The sequence below is a fragment of the Brienomyrus brachyistius genome, chromosome 20 (genome assembly GCF_023856365.1).
Source record: "Brienomyrus brachyistius isolate T26 chromosome 20, BBRACH_0.4, whole genome shotgun sequence".
NCBI lineage: Eukaryota > Metazoa > Chordata > Actinopteri > Osteoglossiformes > Mormyridae > Brienomyrus > Brienomyrus brachyistius.
Genome location: NC_064552.1, coordinates 18,084,188 through 18,098,877, shown reverse-complemented (window position 1 = coordinate 18,098,877; position 14,690 = coordinate 18,084,188). Strand labels below are relative to the sequence as shown.

General features: G+C 39.5%; 1 protein-coding gene across 1 annotated transcript in view; it reads right to left on the bottom strand.

The window, feature by feature from the left end:
- Nucleotides 1-4,175: 4,175 nt before the first annotated feature.
- Nucleotides 4,176-14,690, bottom strand: part of myom2a (myomesin 2a) — a 38,214-nt gene continuing 27,699 nt past the window's right edge. The window contains exons 27-38 of the mRNA XM_048987828.1: nucleotides 13,714-13,858; nucleotides 12,674-12,733; nucleotides 11,365-11,432; nucleotides 11,122-11,235; nucleotides 10,113-10,200; nucleotides 9,906-9,944; nucleotides 9,469-9,574; nucleotides 8,606-8,769; nucleotides 8,288-8,324; nucleotides 8,144-8,166; nucleotides 7,996-8,051; nucleotides 4,176-5,041 (exon numbers count right to left, since the gene is read on the bottom strand). Coding sequence (XP_048843785.1) covers nucleotides 4,553-5,041; nucleotides 7,996-8,051; nucleotides 8,144-8,166; nucleotides 8,288-8,324; nucleotides 8,606-8,769; nucleotides 9,469-9,574; nucleotides 9,906-9,944; nucleotides 10,113-10,200; nucleotides 11,122-11,235; nucleotides 11,365-11,432; nucleotides 12,674-12,733; nucleotides 13,714-13,858 — 1,389 coding nt within the window. The 3' untranslated portion in view covers nucleotides 4,176-4,552. The remainder of the gene's footprint in view (nucleotides 5,042-7,995; nucleotides 8,052-8,143; nucleotides 8,167-8,287; nucleotides 8,325-8,605; nucleotides 8,770-9,468; nucleotides 9,575-9,905; nucleotides 9,945-10,112; nucleotides 10,201-11,121; nucleotides 11,236-11,364; nucleotides 11,433-12,673; nucleotides 12,734-13,713; nucleotides 13,859-14,690) is intronic.

The window sequence follows — 14,690 nt, the reverse complement described above, 5'->3', positions numbered from 1 at the left end:
ATGCCAAGTGTTTTGTGTTTGTTTGACCACAAGAGGGCGGTAGCATCGTGATGTAGGGCTATGAGGAAATTAGTGTTATGGCAAGTCACACAGCAAAGTTCAGTGCACCGTATTATGGAATAAAATATGAAATTCCACCCAAGAACCCAGTGTTTTCCGTAGTGTTTTAACGTTACTTTATAAAGACATCAGGTCTTACTCCTTACTGTCAAGATGCCATTACAGTACAGCTGAATTTATTTTACTAATTTGTTTGCTAACAATCATTTTGTCTCATAAATGTAGATTTAAAAACATTACATCTTCTTGATTTTAAAGTGACTTGTTTATTATATTGTGCAAAACACATGGGACATACAGTGGTGAGCGAAGGTTTGTGAACCCTTTAGAATTGTGTACATTTCTGCTTAAATATGACCTGAAACATCACATTTTCACAAAATTCCTCAAAGTACTGTATATAAAGAGGTCCGACTTAAATGAGATGAAAAAATTCCCTTGGTCATTCACTAATTGGCGAAAATGATACAATATTGCATATCTGTCAGTGGCAAAAGTATGTGAACCTTGCTATGATTAGCAGGTAATTTGAAGGTGGAGGTGTTTTCAATCAATGGGATGACAGTCGGTGTGAGTGAGCACCCTGTGTTATTTAAAGAATATGGATCTATCAAAATGTTGACATGTTAAAGAAAGTGTATCATGGCACGAACAAAGGAGATTACTGAGGACCTCAGAAAAAGAGTTGTTGATCAGGCTGGAAAAGGTTACAAAACCATCTGTTACGATCCTCAGTCTAGGGTTGAGGACCGTCAGAAAGGTAAAGGGAAAGGAGAGGGGAAAACGAGACAACCAGGGTATGGGAAAAGGGAACACGGGAAACAAAGGGATCTTTCTTTGTATTTTTTTATATTTATTCACAAAGACTTTCACAAACAATAGGGTAACAGACTTAGGGGGTGACACAGCCAAAACAGCACTACCGAACACGTCCCAAACTAAGCTAATTCTAAACGAAAAGAAAACAGGAAAACAAAATGACAAACCTACCTCTGACTCCCTCACCAAACAGTACAGTAAACCACACACATAAACAAATGGGCAGTCACTCCTTACACATTTAACAGACCCGAACATACAGAACACCAAAGCCGAAACACAGTATCCGAGGGGCGAGGCAAGAGAGGAGTCAGTAAGAAGACAAGAGATCACAACCAGAAAGCAGTCAAAACAGAAGGCAAAGGTACAGAAGGGCAAAGCAAGAGACGAAAACCAGAAAACCAAAACTGCCATACACCAATCAATCCAAAAGAACGCAAGCAAACCAACAACAAAACCAACCAAGAGCAGAGCTCCCGCTAATTTCCCGCCACGGCTTTTTCAATCATAAATGCGGAAGCAGCGTCGAAGGTTGGGGCGTGGCCAGGTCCGGGAGGCGGAGTCGAAGGGAGCAACGGGCGACGATCAGGATCTGCAGGGCAATCCCTCCCCCTGAACCTTACGGCACGTAACACATCTGTAAAGTATTCTGACTCCACCAATTCACATTGAGACAGATTGTGTCCAAATGGAGGATATTTAAGACGACTGTTACCCTCCCCAGGAGTGGTCGAACAACTAAGATCAGTCCAAGAGCAAGGCGTGTAATAATCGGCCAGGTCACAAAGGACCCCAGGGCAACTTCTAAGCAACTGAAAGCCTCTCTTGCACTGGTTAATATTAATGTTCATGAGTCCACCATCAGAAGAACACTGAACAACAATGGTGTGCATGGCAGGATTGCAAGGAGAAAAAAGGAACATTGCTGCTCTTCTGCAGTTTGATAAAGATCACGTGGACGAGCCAGAAGGCTACTGGAAAAATGGCTTGTGGACAGATGAGACCAAAATAGATCTTTTTGTTTTGAATGAGAAGCGTTATGTTTGGAGAAAGGAAAACACTGAATTCCAGCACAAGAACCTTATCCCATCTGGTAAACATGGTGGTGGTATTATCATGGTTTGGGCCTGATTTACTGCATCTGGGACAGGACAGTTTGCCATCATTGACGGAACAATGAATTCTGCATTATACCGGCAAATGCTAAAGGAAAATGTCAGGACATCTGTCCATGAATTGAATCTCAAGAGAAAGTGGGTCATGCAGCAAGACAACGATCTTCAGCACACAAGTTGTTCTATGAAAGAATGGTTAAGGAAGAATAAAGTTAATGTTTTGGAATGGCCAAGTCAAAGCCCTGACCTTAATGCAATTGAGATGTTGTGGAAGGACCTGAAGCGAGTAGTTTGTGCTAGGAAACCCACTACCATCCCAGAGCTGAAGCTATTTTGTAAGGAGGAATGGACTAGAATTCCTCCAAGCCGATGTGCAGGACTGATCAACAGTTACTGGAAATGTTTAGTTGCAGTTATTGCTGCAAAAGGGGGTCACACCAGATACTGAAATGAAAGGTTCACATACTTTTGCCACTGACAGATATGTAATATTGGATCATTTTCGCCAATTTATAAATGACCAAGTGAATTTTTTTTTGTCTCATTTATTTAACTGGGTTCTCTTTATCTACTTTGTGTGAGAATGTGACGAGGTTTCAGGTCATATTTAAGCAGAAATGTAGACAAACTTTCAAGCACCACTGTACATAAGACATACATACATTGTTCTACAAAGCTGTCCTAAAGGGTAAAACGTCATATGACCACGCTCAGAAACTCTACCTTCAGACTGGAATCCCTTGTTTCGTTCATTCTTTTCTATGCCTGATAAGATAGTCCAGCGCAGTACAGGTGGTTAAAAATCAGGGTAACACTCTCACATCGCATAACATTTTATAGTGACCCAAAACAATGCTGAACAAAGAGGAAACCCCCCCCACCGCCAATTTACCCTGCGGCACTGGCCCCAACACATAGCAGCTTTTGACTGTCAGAATGTGGCTTCAGTTATATAAACTGTCCAAACAACATAACAGGCTGCAGAATAATTACTCAGTAAGTCATCGTGTTACGATGAAAAACTCTGCTCAGCTCTTCTGTGTGTGATTCTGCTTCTATTCCAGAAAGTACATGCAATGCATCGAAAACAGGCATAGTGTCATGCCCGGCTCGTCCGCTCCTCGTGTGTGCCACGCCCCCTGATTACCCACATGTGCTACCCTGATTGTTTCCAGCTTTGTTTGATTACTTTAGTAATAGATAGTCTTGTCCTATTTAAGTCCTGGTCTTACCTGTTTACCCTGTCCGTCATTGATGTTGTCGATGCCTATGTCCCGTCCTGCCCGTACCTTCCCGATTAAAGACCCATTTTCCCCGTATCCCGCTTGCCTGCCTGCTCCTTGCCCACCTTGCCCGCACAATCGCCGCAAGGTTCCGTACTGATCGTGACACATAGGCACAATTTACTGTTTTTTTTTTTTTTATTTTGTTGTTATCTTATGACACAAATATCGTTTGCGGCCAAACTTTAGGTAAAAACTGTCATTTTTTACATGAGATATAAAATTATTTTCTCTTGTGTCTAGTGTTTCTGTAAGACAAATAGTGTATTAGTGCCTTACCTGGGAGATCCCACCAGTTACTCTGTTGCAGTAGTATGTTACATAAGATGCGTACATGAGATGCGTAATTGTCAACAACTTAATGCAATGCATAGATATGTTTTCTTTTATTGCATTACATTCTTGTTTAAATTTTATAACCGCTTCAGAATGACTGAAAGCCCTCTCAAAATAAAAATGACTAAAGACTTCAAATAGTGCTTAAATAAAAAGTAAAACAATATGTTTGTACATGAACATTGTGCTGCTCACATAAATGACAAGAATTATTCTGTGAATTCTACAGAATATAACATTACTTTTTTTCAATTCATTTTTTAAATATAACAGTTTGACATAAGCTTTACCTTTGTCATTTTTAAAACCATTTTTAAGGCAGTGTTTGTCAAAAATGTGAAATGTGTTACACGACATTAAATTGTTATAAGCAGGCATCAGTTTGTGAAGTGAGAGGTTTTACATGAGGTGTGCTGACTGTTGGCTGCCTGTCAGCTACACTCCCAGTTTCTGATTTATGCAGCATTTATCCTAACATGCATTTTCATTCCACCACTTCAATCAGTAACATGAAAACTGCATCTGTCATCTACAGAGAGACAACTTCAGAAAACACAGGGAGGGTGATTCACATGCTTTATTGGCACAAAGTAGTAGGTAACTGGCACCAGGTAATTGTGTTTGTTTATCTGGAGAGGTGACAGGTTAACTTCCTGTGGAAGAATCTGCTAGAATCAGCACGTTTAGCCTATATAAGCAGATGACTCATCTGAGACTCTGGTGGCAAACTTGATTTACAGCTTTTAAGAAACCAATAAAACTTTTCTTTTTTTATTTTATTTGTGAATTCAGGCACTTCAATAACTGATGAGGTGCACTCCACCTCTCTCTCATGCTACTTTTCTGATTCATCTTTTCATTCTTTCAATTAATGTATGATTCTAATTATCCTGTCTTTTCTCATGCCTTTCCTTGCATAGCTGCACCCTCATTCCCCCTTTACTTCCTCCTGGGGGGAGTCGGGGACTTCACATTTCTGGGGGGGGTGGGCGATTTGGTTTCCTGGCGTGGGGTGGGGGACCTCGCGCCACTAGAGGGAGTGGGGGACTTGACTGAGGGAGCGGGAGTGGGCGACTTAGCACTCTGGGGAGGGGTCATCGGGGACTTAGTGGGCTGAGATGCTTGGGGGGAGGATTTGGAGGTTACGCCCCCCCCCGACCTCTGTCCCAGTTTGGGCTCAGGGATTTCTTCACCCTGCCTATAGACACTTACAGTTATCTCAACAAACTCGCCACCATACTTGTTCCGCACATTAATGCTGTACTTCCCGGAGTCTTCGGAGGTCACACACTTGATGGTAAGACTTGAAAACTTTCCCCCCTCGAAGGAGATCAAAATGTGGTCATCAGGAATCACCTCCTGCTCATTCTTGAACCAGGTGACCTCAGGGGTGGGATCGCCCCATATGGTGCAAGTCAGGCTCAAAGTCTACAAAGAAGGCAGAGAGACAAAGGCCGTTTCATTTAGAAGGTGGCCGGGGATGTTAATGGCTACTACAGCCGCTCACTGCACAAGAAAGGCTGTTAATGCACCATGGATAATCAGAGCCACTACAAATACCTTATGTATATGGCTAAATGTTCAGTGTTCATAACAACAAAAGAAATGTTATGTTTACAGATATTGTTGTATGAAGAAATGTATCCTTTTCATAGGTTTAATATTACAGAGGTAAATAGCAGAGATGGGAAGGAGATCGATTGTGGTACAAAATTGCAATTCTTTGAGGTGGCATTTTTATATCGGCACAAGAGTTAGAATTAGATTTTTACATGTAATTTCAAATGTGGCTTACTGTAATTATGTTGGTCACGTTTGTTACTTATAATATATTTATTTGAATAGTTGCATCCAGCCCAATTTTGTTAAGGCTCTGACATGTGCGAGTCTGGCATGGTAGTATCATGAATGAGCAATCATGTGCAGAGATTTTTCCAGCACCGGCTCAATTAAAGAACCTGCTTGGTTCAAGGTTTGGTGCAATTTGGTTAGTTTTCAAACTACAGTGGTACCTCAGTACTCAAACTCGAATTTCTTCAAACCAACCAGTTCGAAAAAAAAAAGAACTAGAACTCTTCAGTCTCAGCCTCGCATTCGCTGTGATGGCATCGTTTGTTGGTGATAGTGCTTTTTTATTGAAAATATCAGGTAATACACTGTACTTTATATCATTTTGGTAGCCACTGCTCACCAAAAGGTTATGCAACAGTTGTACAAATGTTACAACCTAAAAGTTTGCAATTTACGACAAATGAACGAATACAGAGTAATAATAAAAATAAACAATGGGCCGCATGGCATAGTCTAGTCTTGGTGCAGTGTTGGGGCATGGCTTCGGAAAGTGTTGGGGTACATTCCTTATCGTTTTGGAAGCCATTAAAAAAAAATGTTACACACGGCGTAATTGTTTTTTTTTCTTTTAACTTTACACATTGTTTGGATACATTTATTTTCTTACTTTACAAATTACTGATTTGATAAATGTGCTTAGATATGTTTAGTATATGCCCATTGTCACGCCCGGATTGTACGATCCTCCTGTGTGCCACGCCCCCTCATTTACCTTGTGTGAATTCCTGATTGTTCTCAGCTGTTCTGCGTTTCTGTCCCTTAGTTTTGTGTATTTAGTCTGTGTGCTAGCCTGTCTCCCTTAGATCTGTTATTGATGTTTGTCCTGTGTTGTTCCCCAATTGCCCTGAGTAAGACTCTCGTCTCCCGGATCTGCTTCCCCACTAGCCGGTCGTGCACAAGACATCACACTCTCCTTGTTTATTCCTGTTCATTTTGTGTTTAAATACAAAAAAAAGTAGGTGTAATTCTTTTGGTGCCGGGAACCAATTAATTGGTTTTCCATTATTTTTTATGGGGAAAATTCGATCATAACTCAAACTTTTTAGGATTCAAACCCGAGTTCTGAACAGATTAAGTTCGAGTTCTGAGGTACCACTGTATTTATTATTTAAAATACAAACACAATATACACACAGTTGTAAACAAACATGTGACAATGTGCCTGCTGACATGTCTAAATAAAAAGAGATGCTTGTTTCCATAATAAAAATAAATAAGACAAAAATTAAAAAGTATGACAGGATCATAACAATCATCATGAACTATATCCTCTGTTATACCATTTATGGTCACATATCCCTACAACCTTAGTAATTCTTTTTTTTTAGCCCGCTCTGAATTTCCTGCCAAAAGCGGCTTAAATGCCATGGGGATCTGAAAAGGCTGTTTCTGCTGTGCTCCGGTCGTACACACATTCGCATGATGCCGTCTCAAATGCGTTAGCTAAGTTATGTTGGATGTGTTTCCAGCAACAGAAAACCTTGGTCTTATCACCTGCACTCTCTCCAGTGTTGATGTACTTTATTAGGAATCTGAAATGTTCCCACATCCTTGATTTAAATGACACTGGAGGGTCTTTGAGCTCTCTAGCAGTAGCCATAAGCAACTCACAGCCAGTATTTATACAAGTTCCATTTTGAACATCCATCATCTGAAACCATTTATTCTGTTTAGGATTGCAGGGGCTCCAGAGACTATCGGCATAAGGCAAGGAACATTCCAGGATGGGGCCCATCACAGTCACACTCACGCTCCATCCACTCACACGCCAGTCACTCATACAGACACACCTACTGTACAGGCAACCTGGTAACTGTAATGAGTCTCAGCATGTTTTTCTACTCTAAAGCAGAGTACCCGGAGTAGGCCGCACAACAACATGGAGAGAACATACAGACTCCACACACATGGAACCCTGGCAGAGACTCGAACCCAGGTCCCAGAGGCATGAGGCAACACTGCTCCACCATGTCGCCCCACCATATTGAACACTTACTTGTGAATTTAGGTTTTGTCTGTGTCAGGAAATGCATTCATTCCTTTAATTGTGTGTTCAAAACCGAAAATGATGTAACCAGACAGCACATAAGGAATATGTGTAGGCCAACCATTACTTTACTTTAAATGTTGACCTGACAAAAACTGTTCAAAGAAACACGACACACATAAAATCATCAAACAAATATCAATACAGTATCTCTTTGGGAGGTCTCTGTCAATTCCCAATCCTACTCACCAGTAACTCTTTGAACATAATAAACTCTTATTCTTATGATTCTTAGTTGCAAATCATCAGCTTTTTTTTAATTCCACGTCATTTGATTTAATTTTTTAACTTTCATTTGATAAAACCAGTCCTTTTCGAAACATAAATGTATTAAAATAAAATGTTCATTTACATTTTTAATTTAAATACATGTTACACGTTTTCATCAGGCTTAATAGAGGTAGGGTTAGGTACAGCTTTGATTCATAAGCTCTGACACAAATGTCTGCATGAATAAATAAAAATCAATTAATGGATGTTTTACCTTCTTCTCCATGATGGTGACGACATCGGGGAGTCCGCCGACCACTCTGCCGCGATCTGAATATGCAAACAAGCAGCATAGAGGTTTCACTTTACACATATAACAAACCAGGGCCCCTCTGTAAATGCAGTGCTGTCTGGATGCTTACTCTTTTCTGCAAACGCTGCTGCCCTGGAAAAAAAGGAAAATACAGTGAGAAAGCTTCATATTTAACAGGTCATTTTGGATATAAAAGCAGACAGGGATTTCTTTGCTTTTTAACAGATAATAACACATGCGATGGGTGCCTTACTTCAGCCTCTGAAACTCCGCATGCGCCTCATTGTATGCTGTAATGATAAACACGTGTCAAAAATGTATCCTCCGCAATGCTATCTTAACATAATGTGGCAGACAATGTAAGCTTGTGATATTTTTACGTGATATTTTAGTAGTATCAGAGTTTCTAGAGTATTTCATTAATATACAGAGTTGGGTTCATTATAAGATAGTGAAGCTGTCTACAGGGCAATTCAGATAAAACTCATTTTAATTTACTGCGATGGGGCAGGTTCATCACTAGGGTCAGTGTTTTTCAAGCCTTACACAGTGCTGCTTAAAAGGTCCCCACCTTGCCCAGAGAGATCGAAGGTGCGCGTGTGTGACGTGGTGCCGTCCAGGATCTCGATGGTGTAATGGCCCTTCTCCCTGTCGGTGGGCTCGCAGATCTGCATCCAGGCCATCTCCGAAGTGCCGCCGATCCTCATCTTCTCCGAGGACGAGATCTTGCTCTCCCTGAATCGTAAGACAAGGCGCTTTTCCGACACGCTTTCCAGAATGGTGTTTCCCACAATTCACAGCATTTATTAAATATCCTAATATGAGCTGCAAGGTGCACGTCCATGTGATTAACGAGAAGAATCAGCAGAGTCCAGCTCAAAAGCCTTGGAATCAAAAGCCAGACAGATCCTGAACTGCATATCAAGGCATTCAAATGATAAAAAGGTACCCAACAGTCCTAATATGTATTTTATTTTTGAAAAATGTAAACATTTTTAAACCTGATGAGTCCTCTGGTCTAAAACACAAAATCTGACAATATGTTCTTCTGACAAAGAAAGCCTTATCTTATATACAGTGTATGCAAAAAACACGAGAGACCAAAGAGGATTCTTTTTTTATTGGCAACACTAGCTTGGCCATACAACAGCACTTTTAGCCTTTTGCTTTTTAGGCAAACCCTTTTATGCCATATAAATGGCATCTTAGGGAGTGAAAGAGGCGGATGGAACCTTCCCTACATCTCTATGACACCTGCAGCCATATATCAACCATGGAACAAAGTACCCATTTCTGTAACTTACAACTGTATTATATGCTGGACTCAAAATCATACGCATGAAGCCTGTGGCTGTGGCAGATTGAATATTAAAAAGATGTTAAAAGAGATTGAGGACTGAACTGATCACTTTAGGAAGAGAATAATGACCTTACTTGTGAAACCAGTGTGTTTTCATCTCCTCGGTATAGTACTTCATGTAGCACTGCAGCCGAATGCCCTCTGGGGTGCACTGCAGCACCAGCTCGGACGCGGAGGAGCCTGCCACAGACGGGACAGGCTTTCAGCGGCGAGCGCAACTAACAGGCAGCCGGTAACCCTCACTTACACGCTCTGTTGCTGGACTTTTTACGTATGTCACAAATCAATCCAGGCACAACACGAAGCAAGACTATAGAAATTCAGGGATTTCATTGCATTTAGGAGGGATTAAATACATTTGATAGTGAAGCAAAAGGGTATACGGTACTGTCTCTGTAAAGCATGCAATAACCATAAAGGTTATTTTTGGAAACTAACCAAGCCCTCCGTTGGGAACCTCTACTGTAGAAAATAAAAGATATAGAGATAAATATGAACATATGGCCCATACCAGCAATGTGAGCAATGCCGTTGATAATATCTTCAAACACTATAAAGAAAAAGCAAAGTTGATATTTGCATGAAGAGAACAGAAATAAATACATAAAATCATCAGCGGAACTAATGAGGAATTAAACAGATTAATAAACCATCAATATGAATTAAATGAGGAGAAGACCAATAAAATGAATGTCTTGCATGTTCTATGTTCCGATACCTTTGCCCGAAATGTCGAATAGGGAGACATCTTTTCCTCTGTCATCACTAAGGGTAGCTTTGTAAATACCTTGATCTTTCCTGGAAAACTAAAGAACAACAACAAAGAAAAAAATAAAAAAATGTATCCTTAGACGTATAAGGGTCATTATTTAGTCAGGTGTTATCCTGCAGAGGGCGCCAGGCGACTCCTCATCTTACACCCAACAGAATGCTGTACAGTACAGTTGTCTAAGTCAGTGCTTCGCAATATGGTCCTCAGGGACCGGCAGACAGTGCATGTTTTTGCTTCCTCTTCCGGATTGGAAAACATTGGTCTAACTGGGTTCCCTGGCTCTTACAATAAGCCAGTGTTCACATCCAGATCCATTCAATGTGCTAATGTTGCTAAAATTATTTTTTTCATGAAAGAGATCAGTATTTAATAGGGAGTAATGTATGATGTTATGACATTTCAGTTCCTTTTCCGGTATCACAGAGAAAGGACATGGGAAGTGCAGTTTCATTAGATGACAATTCAGCTGCCTCCCGCAGACCCAATCTCATTAATTTACTAAGCAAATAAATGCACCACTACAGTTTCCAGTATCGTTCCTAGCCGATGTTGCACTCTAGGCAGGCATCCCTGCTGGCGCCCATTCTGAGGCGAAATGATTTGCCTGTCAAGTTGGTGCCTAGAGGCAACTGCCTATGTCGTCTACAGGTTTCACAGTGAGTTTTGTCAGCTGTGAGTTTAAATGAGATTCTATTCACTAACAAGAAATGATGAACAGTGTCTGCTTTAGATAAGTCTATAAACAGCAATGCAATGCTGTGTGTTAAGAAGGGAAGGTATAATTACTGATAAGCAATTCGGCTGCAATGTTACTGCAAATTTACATCCTGTTTGATCAATAGAAAGAGTACGTTTTGGTTAGCACAATTACTTATTACAATATTGTGCAATTACTGCACCACAACTGAGGTGGTCCTAGCTTTAGTATGGTATTTTAAAATTTAAAAAATGTTACCAGTGGGATAGGGAGTGCACAGCTTCCAGACATCACGTTGACTGGCGTGTCGAGAACAATTTCCTCATCATCCTTGTACCAGTGGAAGACAGTCTCTTTCTTGACATTGGCAAGCTGTCACAAATGCAGAGGTGAAGTAAACCATTAAAAACAAATCAGAAACACTGTACATGTAATATTATAATAAAACTCCAAGCCGAGCTGGTGACTAGCATATTCATATAATTTTGGGGTTTGATATACCTTGCATTTAAGTAACACAGTGCAGTCATCTTCCACCTGGAAATACAAATAATCCTGGAAGTGGGGGCCTAGAATTAAGATGTACAGATATTTACAATGTCAGTTAAAATTTAGTAATTTTTCAAGTGAGACCAACACACACATTGTGCATTCATGCATAAACTTATAACCGTTAGAAAACACATTAGTGATGGATATTAGTAGGCATGTAACGATGAATCGTGATTCGGTTAAAATCGATGTAAATGTATGACGATTTAAACCGGCTGATGTAGAAAATTAATCGCTACTTTAGGAGTACTTCATAATACTTTTTAACAGAAAAATTCGAATTTGAAATTGAGGACACACCCCTCAATCTTAAATTGGCGGTGTGGCAGCATTTTAGCTTTCTGGTAATCACAAATGAAAATGGTGAGAAAAGTACAGACAAGACAAAAACTGCGTGCAGACATTGTAAAAGACTGATAACATTCACAAATAGCACATCAAACATGCTTCAGCATGTCCACCGGCACCACAGTGAGCTCAATTGACCACCGCCAGAGCAAAGATTATTAAAAGGGCAAACCACGCTAAAAAGCTGTTCATAGAAGCCTTAGTTTGTTCGGAAACGCTATATATTAAGTGCAGCTTCATAATGCATTCATAGAACATTCATTAGCAGCATGCAAGTACACTTTAACATCCTAACATCCCTTAACAGCTTTAATATACATTAATAACAAACATTATATGATTATACAATTATGACGTTTGTTATTAATATATAATGTTTGTTATTAATGTATATTACAGCTGTTAAGGGATGTTAGGATGTCAAGGTATACATGCATGATGTTTATGAATGATTTCTGAATACTTAAGGAAAATTATTGTTGATGCATTATGAAGGTGCACTGAACGTTTTATGAATGCAATATAAAAGCATTATGAAGGTGCAGTTTATATAAAGCATTACCATTTATTTATTTGAAGATTTTTTTAAATTTAAAAAATTTTGGGATTAAAAATAATAAAATGGTATTTTATTCAATGTCAGTTGCCCTGTTAAGAAGAGGACAGTTTTACGCAGTTTAGAAAGATAAATAAAGGAATATTTTTGAATACATTTGTCTGCTGCTCATTCTGTTAAAAAATAATGAGAAAATCATATTAGAATCGTGAATCGAATCGTGAGTTGAGTGTATTGTTACATCCCTAGATTTTAGACATTACTAGACTGTAGCATGGATAGATATATGTTTTTTAATAATATGTATTTTTTCTAAATATGTATAAAAATGTCACCTCACTCTTTATAACCAACCTTGTTTCCTAATGTACTCTTTCCTCTGGAATTCGGCCTCCTTCAGAGCTGCCTTGAAAGCTGCGAAATCGAAAAAAAGCAAGTCATTACCAGGATCCATCCCTGACATCCTTTTCTGTCTTGTTTTCCCCATTTGGCCAACAGGTGTTGCTGGCCATCCTGGTGTAACCCTTAGTTCCTAGTGTGTTTTGCCACTCCCTGGGCCACCATGTGGCTAAATGGGCTGCATATGCCATAGAGGACTGAGCCTCTCCTGCAGTTGTGGGTTCGAGGCTGTTAGGAGACAAGCCTCAACTTTGGAGGATATTTTGAGTTTTTTCCCTTTGGTTATTTTGTCCTTGTATTAAAGTATAGATATTTGTTTTGTATCTGTTCTGGTCATTCCTGCCTGTGTCTGTCTGGTTTTGCAGTAATATTTTGTTTTACTTGTATGCCTAGTGTTAAACTCCTTAGTTCTTGTTAATTACCCTCACCTGTTCCTTGTTGCCCTAATCCAGTGTTTCCCAATCCAGTCCTTGGGGACCCAGAGACAGTCCATGTTTTTGCTCTCTCCTAGTTCCTAGTAGGGAGCAAAAATGTGGGCCATTTGGCAGGGAGCTCAGAGGGAGCAAAAACATGGACCGGCTGTGAGTCCCCAAGGATCGGATTGGGAAACACTGCCCTAATCTCTAGTGTTTCGTTAATTAGTATTGACTCACTCCTGTCCCATGTAATTAGGTTCTTGCAGTTGTCCTCATTCAGTCATTGTGTTTGCCGCTACATGGATGCATTTTTTTGTTGTGTTTGTTCCCAATTTTGCTGTGTGTGTTTATGGTTTTCTGATTGTGTTTCTCTTGTGTTTACACATAACCCTTATTAGTACTGATTTTATCGTCCTGCTTTTATTTGACCCCTTGCAGCCCCATTGTTTTGCTATTTCGTACCCCTTCCCCTGGAGCATTACTGTGGATTGTATGTCCTTTGTCAATGCCTACCTGTAGGTCATTAAACCTGACTGGAGCTATTAATATGGCATTACTCTCTTCTTATTATTCTCTTACCATCACCGATGAGCAACAGAGATGACTGATTCTTCGCTTTGCCATCCTGAATCTGAATCGTGTAGGTCCCTTCACTCTCCTTTGTGAAACGCTCCATCATGAGCTCAATAATTCCTGTTGCAACATTGTGGCTTAACTTGTAGCCCTGAAACAAAAAAATAAAGATTCTGATTGGACTGGTGGAATACAGTATGTAATTAACATTTAGATATAGAATACTCCAGCACAAAAATCCATATGTATGGTGGGAGTCTGTTCTCATGATAATTCCTAAACAATATTATTAAAATGCATCAGAAATCTCCTTCATCTGTCTCTGATAAAAAGCTGGCAGGTGTGTAGCTGAAAAGCAAGTAAGCATATCAGCATTTCTTCAGTTCCTTAGGGTAACATTAAACGAACAGAATAAATATGATTTTTCGTTCTCTGGGTAATTTTAATGAAAAAAAGTTTAAATAATCATCGATCATTCAACAACCTCTCCATATTTGCATGTTCTGTTCACACCTGAAAAAATTTAAATGTTTTTGCAATAATATTGTTAAATATAGTTACTTTCCTTAATTATTGTTTCTATTGACTTGTAATCATACTAGGCAGCTATTCAAAGAATGCCAATAATATGCCCATCGTATTCTTGGTCGTTTCAGTGAAAGCATAAGTAAAGAAAAAACAGTTTGGAAATTTGTATATATTTGTCTCTTAATCATATCACTTGGTAATGTAAAACTTACCAATAACGTAATAACATTTCTGAATCAAACATTTAATAACTTTTTGTGCATAATGTAATATGTGTAGCAGCCAATGACTACTATTACCATTTTTAAAAATGATTACGTTGTTGGCAGTTGTCACATTATTGGCTGCTACTGGTCTTTAATTTCTGAATATTATTTACGTAAAGCAGTGCTTCCTACAGCACAGCTACTGTACCACAGTTCACCATCATTCATAGCAAATGTGTCGGTTCGTTA